The following is a 15,271-nucleotide window of genomic DNA, read 5'->3' as shown; positions in this document are numbered from 1 at the left end:
CTTGGAATACATCATGGTGTCACCAAGCTTGCCTCATGACTCATGAGTCAAGACCAGAAAGACCTTCACCTCACAATCTGTGAAGAGCTTTTGAATTGCACAAATGAGAATTAGATGTTCGTGAATGAGAATTAGATGCTCATAACTGGTGATGAGACATGGGGTACAGTTAAGATGTTGAGACTGAAGCTCAATCTTCACAATATGTCAAGAAAGGTTCTCCAAGACAAAAAATAAAAAAAAATCTTGTCAGGCCAGGTAAAATGTCAAAGTCATGCTGATAGTTTTCTTTGGCTTTGAAGGATTAGTTCATCATGAATTTGTGCCACAGGGACAAACAGGTAATCAATGGTACTATTGGGACGTGTTGCAACACCTGTGGGAAAATGTGAGAAGGAAACAACCTGAAATGTGGGAAGACAATTTATGGCTCTTGCACCGTGATAATGCACCCGCACATTCATCCCTGTTGGTGCATGAGTATTGCACTGAAAATGAAATCACTGTGCTGCCTCATCCTCCATACTCTCCAGACCTGGCCCCTGTGGACATTTTTATTTCCAAAGTTGAAAACCCCATTAAAAGGACAGAGATTTACAATTATAAATGAGATAAAAGAAAATTCACAGATGGTGCTGCGTGCGATCCAGCAAGAGGTGTGCCAAGACTGTTTCTGTAAGTGGAAATAGCATTGGGAGTCATGCATCAATTGTGGAGGAGACTATTTCTAAGGAGACCATGAATAGTAAGTAAAACGTAAGGATAGAAAAATTTTGTGGACATAGTTCCAGAATTTTTTGAACAGACCTCGTATCATGTTGCTGTGAACAATACATCTCAAAAAAGTTCTTGTGCCCAGAGGAAATTGTAGGCCTGATTGGGGGTTCCTTGGTGTGTTCAGTGAGAATTTTACACTTAATGGTTGTTGCAGAGTTTGTTTCATGAAACTAAACACACAGCGAGCACTCTCCACACCAGTGAAAGTGGCCATTTTAACTGTGCACTATGCTGGTATTTCTGGTGGCAGTTGGGGTTGGGTTGTTTTGGGGGAAGAGGCCAAACTGCGAGATCATCGACCTCATCGGTTTTAGGGAATGACGAGGAAGGAAGTCGGTCATGCCCTTTCAAAGGAACCAACCCGGCATTTGCCTGGAGCGATTTAGGGAAACCACGGAAAACCTGAATCAGGATGGCTGGACGCAGGACCTGGTGGCAGAAGAGGGTACTGATGCTCCTCATGAATCAAATTTGAGGTTGTTTGCTACAAAGTGACACATCTACTGATTCTTCTGTAAGTTATCTCAGTAAATTCCTGTGTTGTTCCAAAGTTGTGAACTCCTTTTTTCCTCACCCTGTAAGTGTCTGAAACATATAATGCACAAACTGTACAAATTAAAACAGAGATGTTTACAAGATAACTCGAGGTAACAAGGCACATTACAAAATAGTGGTGGAAACTTGGTCTTTAGCTCACACAGCTCACAGTTCACTGTTCGTGGGATAAATAAGAAAATTGAAATAGTATGTAAAATAAAGGAAAGGCAACCACTCACCTACAGCTAACTGATGTGTAGCATGCAGCAGGAAACTATTTTTACTAGCCCCAAAGTATATTTGCTCTTTCTTTAGTGGATGTTCACACACAACCACACAAACACCCAAATGCACACACCCATGGCTATGGCGAGACTGACTGTTGCTTATTGGTAGCGGTCGCCTGGGGAGATGGAGGAGGAGAGGAGCTAGGGAAGGACGCAGAAGGCAGGGAGGGTGTAATGGGATAATTTGAGGCAAGTTTGTCCATAGATGATGAAACGGCTACACAACAAGAAAGAAGTTCAGAGCTCTGACAGCATAGAAAACGAAGGGGGTGAATGGAAAGGCACAAAGGAGAGGAGGTGGAATTGAAAGAGAGACAGGAAGGGAAGAGAGAGAGGGAGACGGGAGAGGGGTACAGAAGGGGACTGAAGAGGGGAAGGAGAGACAGATGGGGAGAAAGGAGTGAGAGTGATAGAGAGAGAGAGAGAGAGAGAGAGAGAGAGAGAGAGAATGCCTACATGGGTGGTAGGAGGGGGGAGGAAGAGTAGTGGGAGAAGGCAATACGTGATCCGGATGGAGAAGGAGTGGTGTGGACAGAGGAGAGAAGGAAATATGAAAAGTGAGGCGTGGGAAACAGGTTGGTGGAGTTTTAGGCCATGGAGATTGCGATAGCACAGAAAATGCAGATGATACAATTCCCACCTTCATACTTCAGAGAAATTAGTGCTGGAAGGGACTAACCAAATGGCTTGCGTAGTGAAGAAGCTGTTGAAGTCATTTGTGTTGTGATGTGCTGCATGTTTGGCACCTCAATGGTCATGTTTGCTGTTTGCCAGAGTTTGGCAGTGGTCATTCATGCAAGTAGACAGTTAGTTACTTGTCATGCACATTGAATGCTCTGCAGTAACTGCACCAATCAAAAGCCTGAATAAATTGAATCACCACCTTTTACAGAATGGACCGCTGCTAGACGTGCAGGAAAAAAATTGGTCACGTTCTGGAAGGTATTGACAGGGATGTGGAGCCATTCCAGCTCCAGTGCTGTGGCGCACTGCTGTAGGTTTCTCAGTTGAGAATCCATGGCACGAACAGCCTGATTGATGTTGTCACACAGGTTCTCGATTGGGCTTAAATCTGGGTAGTTTGGTGACCAGGGGAATGTGGCAAACTTATGCTGGTACTCTTTGAACCACATGCATATACTGCAAGCTGTGTAACTTGTTGCTTTGTCCTGCAGGTAGATTACATCAGGCTGAGGAAAAACAAACTGCATGTAGGAGTGAACATTATCTGTAAGGATATGTACGATACATTGTGCCTTCCAGAATGATGATATCACCAAAGGAATGCTACAAAAAAATTTCATAGACCATAACACTCCCTCCTCTGGCCTGAAACTTTCTGAGCACTGTTGCAGTGTGTTTTCCATGTGTCTAATGGAATATAAAATGTGATTCATCTGGAATGGGCATATGTTGCCATTCCGTGGACATCCAGTTGCGGTATTGGCATGCAAATTGCAGCCTTTATTGCTGATGAACAGAATCGTTGCATGAACTAGATGCCTTGTTGTAGTGGCCCATACACAGCAACATCCGTTGAATGGTTGTTGAGGAGACACTCTTGGTTCACTTGGGTGGTATTGGCATGCAAATTCCAGCCTTCATCCCTGATGAACAGCATGGGTGCCTGAACTCGGTGCCATGCTGTTACAGAGACCTGTACACAGCAACTTTCTCTGAATGATTGTTGAGAGACACTGTTGATAGCTTCAGGGTTCATTTAGGTGGTCCGTTGCTCAACAGTTGCATGTCTGTTCACCCGTATACATCTCCGCAGCTGTCATTTACCCTTGTTATCTATGGCCCATGGTGCACCACAGTTGCCTTGGTGCTGGTCTTGGATAGTGCCATCTTGCCATGCATGGTATACTTTAACCACAGCAGCACATGAACTGTTTACAGACTTAGCTATTTCATAAAAGCTTTGGCTGCTGGTCCTCAAACCAGTGATCATGCACTTTTGGATGTCAGATAAATCACTCTGCTTCCGCATTACAACAGCGACTGTGCTGTTTACCACATCCCCCAACATGCTTTATATACTCTCCCTGCTAGTGCTGCCACCTGTCATCTGTGAGTGGTTATTGCATATTGAAGTCAAACTCGGACATCACATTAATGTGACTGGTCCTTGTATAACATGGCTGCTTTCACTGATGTCCCTGCCTGCTATAGGGTAGGAAATGCCTGTGACTGGACGGCAGTGGGAGGTGGTGAGTGATGTATGGGACAGGTATTGCATCTGCATCAGTCTCAAAGGGATGACCTAAGAGGTGAAGGACTGGGAGCAGGATTAGAATATGGATGGACAAGGATATTCCGTAGTTTGGGTGGTTCCCAGAACACAACTTTGGGTGATGTGGGTAGGGTGTCATCTCAGGGCACAATGAGAGGTAGTTGAAGCACTGATGTAGAACATGGTATAGCATTTCAATCGCCAGGGTGATATTAGGAGATCAGAGGAGTGCTGGTCAGTGGCTGGTTAACAGAAGTACTGGTTTCAGAGGAGGACGTGGCACGGAAGATGTAGGAAGTTGGCTCGTTGAGTTGAGAAGGACAAGCTGAAGTAGATTTTGGGAGTAGATGTTGATGTTATGGAGGTAAGAGCAAAAGTTTTCCATACTATGAGTCCAGATAAGGGGTTATATCTATTGACTGGAGAGGAAGGATTCTTCCAGATGGCCCATAAATAAGCTGACATAGGATAGTGTCTCGTGAGTACACATAGCAGTATCACAGATGAATGCCATGTTATTGGGGACACAAAGTAAATGAACTAGAAGAGAAAACAAATTGTGGAGTAAAATGGGAAAGAAAATATCCATAAGAAATTGCTAAACAAGCAAAATATGTTGACAAGTCATAAAGAAAGAATAAGATTACAGGAGGTATCATCTGTGGATAAAGATTAATAAAAAGTGTTTATATTGTTCTTTGATCTACTGGCCAAACCATGCCGATGTTATGTTTGTTGCTTGTTTTACTTTTTGACAGTTCCTTGTTTACTTTCTTTTGTCATGATGTAGTTTTGTAACAATCTGAATAAAATCAGTTTATTTGATTACATGAGTATTATTGGATTATTACTACTTGTACTATGGAAGAATCCTATGAGATCATACAAAACAATGAGACATGTGATTGAAAACATTTGCTGGGAATCCAAACCAATTGTTCATGAAAATTGAAATACTACTATATATTATTTCAATGGTATCACACAGCATATATTGTATTAAGAATTCTAGGATGTTCTGGATTTACTGCATGGAAGATTACTTCTAGAAATTGTGTATTTATTATACTAAATTTGAAGCATAATTCTGATCAACAGAAAACAGTTATGAGGATTTAGAAATACTGACATTCGAAGTGTGTTAACATAAATGTTTAGTTATTATTAAACAAAAAACTGAAGTAAGTAAATCAACTCAAATATTATAAACTACCATTACAAATGCCTATACAACTTACAGTATAAATTAAGAAAAACAAAAAAACTTGTGAATCTTAACATGAACGAAAGTATGTAAAACTAAAATAAGAACAAATAGCAACAGTCTAAATCACAGTTCCTTTAATGTTGTTGATTATGACTGGTTTTAATTATCACAACCATCATAAGGCCAAAATTAATTTACTCAGACCACATGAGGAGCCAGTGTTCAGAACAGTTTTGTACTACCAAAAGGTAGCCATCACCAACTCAAATCAATTTTGGTAAGATGATGGTTATGAATAACTAAAACCAGCCAGCACCAATAAAAATAAAAGGTATTGTGATTTAGATTGTTACTAATGTTCTGCTAAAAAATGTAAGTCGCTGGAAATCAACATGTTGCCAATAAAACTGAAATACTTTTCAAATTGAATTACATAATAAAAGATAATCCATACTCTATTATGTCAATAAAGAATGAGTATAGCTCCTTTCCATGGTATCGTCATGCATTAGCTTCAGTCTGCTAGATGATTAAATTCTAAATGTTACAATTCCAGAGATAAAGACAGCACTACATGGTACAGCGCAGGGGCAGAATGTAGAAATCAAGATGGGTGTGTGTCTGTGGAAAGAAGGGGTGGGGTGGATGAGAGAGAATGACAGTAGTAGTTAGTAGTTCCTTCTCCATCAGTGGGGCTGTGGTATAATACACATATGGTTGCAGGGTAGAGGAGACCATAAAAATTACCTTTAGATGTGTGGAAGATACATAGTATAAGAGAGTGTCCAAGTAGGTCTTGGAAGATACATTCATAGGCATCCAAATAAAGTGAATTTGGATTGAAGTAAAATGATGGTGAGAAAGCAGAGAGAGGTTAGAAATAAGCTAAGGGAGAGGTAGGCAGAAAGTAGGGACAAACGGAGGGCAAGGCCAAGCGATTTGTATGATTGATGGTTTCCATCTATGCAATTCACAACATGAAAGATACAGGTGGCACCTATTGTAAAGCAGTTGTAAAGTTGACTGTGGTGAGCTGAGCAGTGCTCTCTGAAGCCTCATGGTCAAGTTTGTTTTTGACCAAATTTAAAAGTTGCACCTTCGGTGGCTGGTCTTTACATTTGCATAAAAAACCATACAATGGCTGCAGAAACATTGATATACAAAATGACTGGTATAGCAGGTTGCCTCTAATAGAAAAAGGAGTACTAGTGGCAGGATTTGAATAAACACACTGGCAAGTCCTGAAACTAGCAATTTCACAATTTCACATAGATATGATTGATGTGTCAAGGACTTGGAGACAAGGTGCCATAAGGATGTATCAGTACATTTATTAAGTTGGGTAGGTGGTACAATATCATTTTGAAAAGAACAGGGAGAATTTTGGTGAGAACATTCCTCATTTCAGAAGATGATAAAATATAGTCAAAGCACTGGCAAAGGATATAGTTTAGCTGTAGCATTCCAGGGTAGTATTTTTTTTAAATATGCAGAGAATCACCAACACCTACATAATGTTAGGTATGTAGATTGTTTCCTCACACATGCAAGTTTAGATTCCTTCCAAAACCAAGTTGCCATTTTTAAATACTAAATTAAAGTTGCAGAATATTTAATACTGTGAAGTTTCTCCACAAATGTGTGTGTACAATAATTACCATTGCAGCATGCTAATTGATAATTCTTATTAAATAATAATCTTAGAAGTGTCTAAATCATAATAATAAAATAATAATTACCATTTTGCAGCTTGAGTATGACTTCAATTCAAATAGCTTGGCTGTAACTGTAATCCAGGCAGAGGATCTACCTGCACTTGACATGGGAGGAACATCAGATCCCTATGTGAAAGTCTATCTACTACCTGATAAAAAAAAGAAGTTTGAAACAAAAGTGCATCGGAAAACACTGAGTCCTGTCTTCAATGAAACGTTCACATTTAAGGTTTGTCTCATGATTGTACATAGAGATAACTATTTTAGTATTGAATGACTTTCCAGTACACTTTAAGTGTCACCAGAGACAAAAATTTGAATGAAATAAACTATGCTGTTGTGCTGTTGTCAGCAATGAGTATGGTAGTACTTGTCATTTACATTGCTTGCATATCAGCTGGTGTATTCAAATCTTGGCAGTATCCACAACACTATATTTTCCTACTGGCGGCCTATGTCAGTGGATTGCAGCAGATGGAAGGAAACAGTAAATGTGTTACAAATAGACACCTTGCACAACTTATATTTGTTCAGAAGTGCATAAGAATGAAAAGAAAGACATTTCTTCTAGAGATTAGAAAGTTGAAATGGGTGATCATAAAATTAACCAATTCCAAAACCTCTTTAAGGTAGCCAGCTTAAACTCCAATTTAAAAAGTGCATAGAATGCTGGCTTTGACAGCCATTATTTTCAATGTAGGCGATTTTTGTTTCATGGGCACTAGGCCATGGTCCAAGGCATAATTCTCTGCCGAATATTTTGTCTTCCAATACTGAAGACGTCAGCAGAGGCTTTAAAACTTTCAAAGCAGTTACAGTCTCAAACAAGCTCAGCATATTAAGCTCATTTATGTGTATCCACAAAGTGGTCAGTTCATTACGTCGTCAGACTGCTGCCTAAGATTGGAGTGTCATGCTGAAGTGTTTTATTGAGATTGTAGTGGGGAAGATTTGGCAGTGTTTGTTTTATTTTGTGCTAAGGTCGAGAAATTGTCTGATTACAGTTTTATGCTGTTAAAGTTGTTTTTGTGCTCCTGTATTTCTACGCCCCATCTGTACATCCTAAGAAAGTGTATCCAGCAGGAGTGTATAAAAACCCTTGTATTTGTGGTCATGTGTACGTATGAACTACAAAAAGAAGCATTAACACATGCCTTAAGAACACAAGATCAATTGTCATGTGTGCAGTACAGATAAATCAGCAGTAGCAGAACATGCACTGGGACAAGGGAACCACCAAATTCACTTATCTGGTATTTTAGTTTTATCAAGATCTAATCATTACTATTTTAGGATGTACAGAGGGGCCATAGAAATTCAGGTAATGTATAACACAAAATGTTAAAGTATATGAACAGTTTTCTAGCATTTTGTATGTACAAATGACAGTGGCTTCATACAGTGGTTATAACATACTTGCATCATTTTCATGTGATTAATGAAACAATTTCACAGCATGTATGAAGTTATAATTAATGAAATAATATTACAGTATTTACATTTTTAATGTTATACTATGAAATTATTTCATCAACCATATGAGAACAACTCAGGTATGTTATAACAATTGTAATGAACCAATGTGATTTGCACTTGCAGGATTCTAGAAAACTGTTTATATACATCAGTATTTTGTATTATACATTTTGACTAATAATGTACTTTTAACAGAAGTAATGATTTGAATATCAAAAAGTACACATGAAATTAGACATTATCAATCCAAATGTGAATGCAGCTACACAAAAAATTAAAGAAATAGTAAGGTTAAATAAAGCTGTCAGTCCTTCTGCCATTGTACTGTTGGCATTCCATTTTCACCTCTATGCATATGTCAACGATTCTCCAAGCAAGATAATATGTTGCCTCCATCCTACCAAGGAATCTCATATAACGTCAGAAATTTGACTTGATACCCAATATGACCATACTTTCATCAATGAATGATGGTGTGTTACTGAGTCAAATGCTTTTTGCTACTTGAGAAATACTGTATTCACCTGATTGTCTAGATCAATGGCTTTCAGGGTGTAATGTGAGAAAAATACAAGCCAGATTTCAGAATAACAAAGTTTTCAGAATTCACACTGCTTGTTGTAGAGATCATTCTTTGGAATGTACTTCATTATCTCTAAGCTCGGAATGTGTTTCAAGATTCTATGACAGATGGATGTCAGTGACATGGACAATAGTTTGTGGATCATTTCTGCTACCCATCTTGTATTGGGTATGAAATGATTCCTTCTTATAATTAGGCATGGGTTTTTCTTTGAGTGGTCTCCAGTGTATGATGGATGAGTGAGTGACAAACTCAGCATTTTATTCAGTGTATCTCTAGCTGTCCCTAAGCTTTGTTTTACACTTATTGTGCCGTAGTCACTGTTCCATTAGAAGTTCCTTTACAAATAATGTATATCATAGAGCATGTCTCCTATTATGAACTGTTGTCAACTATTCTCCATATGCTAATGGAAAAATTGTCATCACCATGAGAATTACAAATTTTTAACACCATAATAATTTTTTAATTGCCTTGGACATTGTAGTTTAGAAACTGAGCAGTATTCATTAGACAGCACACATCACTTCTCCCAGTCATAAACACATAAAATTAAAATAGAAATTTTTATATTTGCTTTATGTTGAGAACTTGAACTTTGGATAGACTAATTAAACTCTGGACACTTCCAGGCCAGTGGGCATGTTGAAGAGGGTGAAAGTGGACTACTCCCAGCATGACATTTTTCATGCCATTTCAAGCCGTTACGCTGTTATTTTTAACGCTAGTCCATGTTAATTGCTTCTTTTAATGCTCCCACCAAGGCATAGCTTTGACCCTGCTTTATGAAATTACTGGAAATGTTACGGAAATTACTAAACTGTTTCCAAAAAATTCCCTGTATTTAAAGTATGTTTAAGGGTTTTAATTAATCAGACAGTTTCACATCCACTCATAAGATTGTGTTTCTATGTCGATTATTTGCATACTGACATGTACTGCATTTGATGGAATTAATGATATTAATATAATAGAAAGAAACATTCCATGTGGGAAAAATATATTAAAAAAAGATGCTGTGACTTACCAAACAAGAAAGCGCTGGTAGATAAGACACAATAAAAAACACACAAACACACACACAAATTTCAAACTTTCGCAACCCACAGTTGCTTCATCAGGAAAGAGGGAAGGGGAGGGAAAGATGAAAGGATGTGGGCTTTACGGGAGAGGGTAAGGAGTCATTCCAATCCCGGGAGCGGAAAGACTTACCTTAGGGGGAAAAAAAGACGGGCATACACTAGCACGCACACACATATCCATCCACACATATACAGACACAAGCAGACATATTCAAAGGCAAAGAGTTTGGGCTGACATCTCTGCCCAAACTCTTTGCCTTTGAATATGTCTGCTTGTGTCTGTATATGTGTGTGTGTGTGTGTGTGTGTGTGTGTGTGTGTGTGTGCGAGTGTAGACCTGTCCCTTTTTCCCCCTAAGGTAAGTCTTTCCGCTCCCGGGATTGGAATGACTCCTTACCCTCTTCCTTAAAACCCACATCCTTTCGTCTTTCCCTCTCCTTCCATCTTTCCTGATGAAGCAACCGTGGGTTGTGAAAGCTTGAAATTTGTGTGTGTGTTTGTGTGTTTTTTATTGTGTCTATCTACCAGCACTTTCTTGTTTGGTAAGTCACAGCATCTTTTTTTAATATATTTGGTGGAATTATTTTGACAAAGTGTCATGTTAATGTATATAGTATGAACCACTAGCTGTATACAACACTCACTGAAACAATAACATGATGTTCCGGGATTTCGATCATATTTCATAGGGAACAGGTAACTACTCATGCAGAGTATCTTTCTTTATGCACTCCCTGTATTTCTGTATTCCACTGGCTCTTTTAAAGCTCCTGTCTCCCTCTTCGTTGTTTCCCATTTATGAGTTTATTTACCAACTGAAGAATGAATGCTTTCATCTTCAGGCTATTTTTGGTTATTTGATGAAAATATTCCACAAATTTATTGCTGCCATATCTAGGATATTGTAAAAGACATAGATCACTCATTTCATTTAAGTAACCATTTTAATATTTCCAAATAATTTGATCAATAACATCCACACCACACTTCGTGACATTATAGAAGGTAACAGTTTCTGGTTTGTTCTATCCTTCTTTGGTCACTGCTACTTCAGGATATAATGTGATGCAAATAATGACATTCTTATTCTTCTTCCCTTGGTGCATGGGCAAGATGCACTCTGAATTATCACCCTTCCTCAAAAAATGATGGTGGAATGTAACTTAAAATTGTTCTTCTTCCCACAGTTGGGGATTTCTCAGTGAATCTTGTTCGTTGTTCCCACAAAGAACGTTTTCTTCTGTTGAAGTTTCTTGGCAAGCTGAAGAGATGTGAAGAAGTTGCTGTTGTCACACTCTGTCCTTGGTTTAGAAATATCTTCATGAGACGGAATGATGTACTCTCCCAATGGCTGGTTCGCCTATCTCCTCACCAAGGTATGGGAGTGAATTGCAAATGTACTAGGATGCCATTTATGCAGCTGCCCAAAACTTGAATCCATATTTGTCAGATTTGTTTGGTATAAACTGGGTAAACCTGCACCTTAATTTACTTGGAAGTAACTGCCCATCAGTTCTAACAGTGCAGATAATTTTGTATTAACTTGTTCCATACTAAGTAAGTAAGATCAAACTTGATGACAGAGTAAAATTAGCTCTCCAAGAATGGAATCAAAGGTTTACAACCTCTAGCATGAAAAGCACCTCTGATGTAAATTATACCATTCATTGTCTTCAGTTCATCCAGCATACGATCCAAGTGCAGTTTCTTATTTTATTCCAAGCATTTAATTCTGTGTGTTTTTTATGAAATGCTGCACTGATTCATCAAAAATAAGTTACAAGGCACTACTGACAGTCATATATTATTTGGCAGCGATATGCAGTGGTCTCCCTCTCTGATGTTCAGGATGTTCAAAGCACCCTCTCGTCCTGGCAGTGGTGTGTTAGTGATCTCACATTCCGTTCCATCTCTAACTGCCATCTTCACTATTGTGCCAGTTAACTCCTGATGTTGTTGTGGAAAGAAATGAGATGGGGAGACATCTTCTGATAAAACTCCCCCTCACTCTTGTTATCCTCATCATCAATTGACTGTGGTAGATAATCACCACTTGAATCTGAAAAGTCACTTTCTTATTTAATATTTGAGTTTCCCAGACTATGCAAAGGCTAATCATTACTAAGATCACACTGTTGCAACATAATTGCAAAAGCCTGTTACAGATCCTCTCTAACTGATAAAGTGAGTGACAACAGGAACACACAAAATACAGCTGAAAAGCTATGTTTCAGTGTGCACTGTGAAAATCCTTCTGAAAATACACCTCTCATCATTTGAGCAAGCAAATGTTGATCAAATCAAGATGTTAACCAGTATCTTTCTAATTGTGAAAACAACAATATTCTAAAAATGAGTTAACATCATTTGATCATCTTCGCTTCACTAGGTCAACTTCAACTTCATGAAATTTCCATGAAATCAAGAAAATTTTGTTAATTGTGTTGCACTATTGTCAAAAGTATAAGAAATGAAGAATGGTCAAAAAGTTTGAAAGAAAAATGTTAAAAATAGGATTCATTACTGCATAAATAAAAGTTGAAAGGTGTCCTTTGACACCTTTTGCTGTTCTAGTGTTATGGGAGACCATACAGCCTGCTGCCTGCAGTTCAGAGCAATCTTTCATGCAAGTGTTGAGAGACACATTTTTTGAGTTTCCCTACTTCCTAAATATGTTTTATGCAGGCAAATATTTGAAATTTCTTTATGACCAAGCAAAAATGAATAAACACTACTTGCCAGAAATATGTTAGATATAGTTGATAGCATCATCTAAGGCTTTCAGGCACATCCTTTAACAAGAGAGAAAAAGAGAAAATAAGGACCAGGAAAGGTTGTAAAAAGGAAGAGATGCAAACATTGTAATAATTAGAAATTTCCTCCAATAATTATGACTTCATGAATGACATGGCAAAAATTACCATTTTTATTATTTTTTGTTGCTTTATAGGTATATAACATAGGTACATAAAGCACTTAAAAGGGTGCACAAGAGAAAATCATTCTTTACAATTTGAATTCTCAACAATATTTCTGTTCACATTTTTTGTGAACAGTTGGTATACCTGTCCTTTTCTGCACCTCATAGAATTTTGATTACACCAAATACCATAACTGGTGTATGACTTCACTCATGATAATGTATAACCAGGTATGATGCAGTTTATCTTGCACAGTTCTCTTTCCTCTGTACATAGCAATCTTTGAATATACTGCATTTGTTTCAATGGTGCATTGGTTTTTCAGCAATGTCTGATTTAGTGATGCATTAAAGTATCCTGCCACTACCGCCCATGCACCCCCCTCCCATGTCCTCTGCCTGTACTATCCAGTACATTACTACTTGGCCTTCTTAAAAGTTGGCATCTCTGAAAAATTTTAACAGAAAGGGAAAAATGACCCAAAACCAAAGGCTATGAGAGATCTTTCAAAAGTCACTGTGATGGGAAGTTACCTTCCAGTTGCTGAGTGGAAATATGTTTACATATATAAACATATCACAGCCATAAGTCACTACATCACAACTACCCAACAGTTCAGTTTCATATAAATAATCATCTTTTACTTTCATTCATTCTTCTGACACTGTCTCCATTGATTTTTATGACCTGGCTTTTGGAACTAATAGTTTCTTCGTTGTGAAGGAGAGAGGGATAGATTGGGAAAGGATCAAAAGGAAGGGCAGGTCACTCAGACCCACTGCATGAGAGTGCCTCACCTGTTTTGAGGATGAGAGGAATAAAGATGTCTTACTTCCCCAAGGAAAATACTTGCCAGTAATTCTTCCTCATAATTTTATAGATTTCTAGAGCAAATGTTCCTTTTGATACAATAAATACACTATTTTACATGTTTGCTCCTGTAGTATAGTACGTTTTTGGATGAGTCCCTCTTCAGTTTCTACCGTCTTCGTCATTTTTACTTCACCTATTTGTCCCTTTAGTATATGACATTTTTGGATGTGAGCCCCTCTGCACACTTATACCAAACTTGGTTATCATTATAAGCCTTCTCAGCTTTCAAATAACATGCACATTTATATTTAAATCATGAAACAAAGAATGACCACAAACTGGATGCACTCTGGATTATCACTCTTCCTAAAAAAATAATTGTGGAATGTAACTTAGAATTGTTCTTCTTTCCACAGCTGGGGATTTCTCAGTGAATCTTGTTCATTGTTCTCACAAAGAACGTGTTCTTCTGTTGAAGTTTCTTGGCAAGCTTTTTCAAATTTGTAAACAGAATATAATCAAAGGAGGGTAAATCTGGAGCATGTTGTGCATGAGGAAGCAGTTCAAACTTTACCTCATTGATTTTTATCATGGTGATAATGAATGTATGGACTGGTGCAATGTCATGAAGAAACAAAACTTTCTTTTTCTCTAAATGTGACCATTTTTTCTTCAGTCTGTCACTCAAACTCTGTGATAAGTTTACGTAATACTCACCATTGATTGCTTGTCTTCCTGAAAATAATCAATGAAAGTTAACCCATGTGCATCCAAAAAACTGCCACCATCACCTTGTCTGGAGATGGATCTGTCTTCACCTCCTTAGGAGCCGATTCTCCCCTGTCAGTCCGCTATTTTGACTATTACTTCATCTGACATGCAAAGTTTCATCTATGGATATGCATCAAAGCAAAAACTCAGCTTTAATGGAGCAAAACTTGCCAAACACTCAACTGGAAAACCCTCACATTGCTGCTGTTGTTCCTCTGCAAGTAAATTTGGGACCCATCTTGCACACAGCTCTCTCATGTCCAAATTTTCAGACAGTAAGTGGTGTACAACACTTTTTAAAATGTCTATGATGTCTGCCATTTTTTGGATTTTTCTCACAATTTCTGGCATGGTCACGTCATTTGGTTGACCACTGAGATGTTCTTATAGGCGGGTCATATGACCTTGCTTAAAGTTTGCCATCCAACATTTTACTATTGTAAATGAAGGAGCAGACTGCCCCAGAGTTTGTGACAAAGACCTTTCAAATGAAAGTACTTTATCACATAACAGTGATTAGTTTTATATATTTTTCTTATTCACTGAGAGCTCTCACACATACTAAACAACATAGCCTTTTCAAACTTCAAACTTAATTTTATAACGTTGGTACTTTCTACCATAGAATTTGTTTGAAGCAACAACTGTTTTCTTTCTGTGTTAGTATTTTGTTATATTCTCATTTGTTGTTGATTAATGCTGTCAATAATAGTAGTTAGTTCCCTTGTAGAGCAAGTTTGTGATTATTGTAGTCAGTTTTTAACATCTTCTTATTGTAGTAGCAGAACTTAGATAAAGTTGTTTTCTTGTTTCAATAATTGTAAAATTTTACCATGAGTGAGAAGTGTGGGCTTTGCCGTAGGTTC

General features: G+C 38.0%; 1 protein-coding gene across 4 annotated transcripts in view; it reads left to right on the top strand.

Annotated features, from left to right (window-relative positions):
* The window catches only part of LOC124802909 (synaptotagmin 1-like), a 1,021,155-nt gene that overhangs the window by 907,496 nt on the left and 98,388 nt on the right, over positions 1-15,271 (top strand). For all 4 annotated transcript variants that reach the window (XM_047263978.1, XM_047263977.1, XM_047263975.1 and 1 more), the window contains one exon: positions 6,794-6,988. In XM_047263978.1, the coding sequence (XP_047119934.1) occupies positions 6,794-6,988 (195 nt within the window). The remainder of the gene's footprint in view (positions 1-6,793; positions 6,989-15,271) is intronic.

This window comes from Schistocerca piceifrons, chromosome 6, assembly GCF_021461385.2.
Source record: "Schistocerca piceifrons isolate TAMUIC-IGC-003096 chromosome 6, iqSchPice1.1, whole genome shotgun sequence".
NCBI lineage: Eukaryota > Metazoa > Arthropoda > Insecta > Orthoptera > Acrididae > Schistocerca > Schistocerca piceifrons.
Note: the sequence above shows the minus strand (reverse complement) of the source record. Positions and strands in the feature narration are given on the sequence as shown.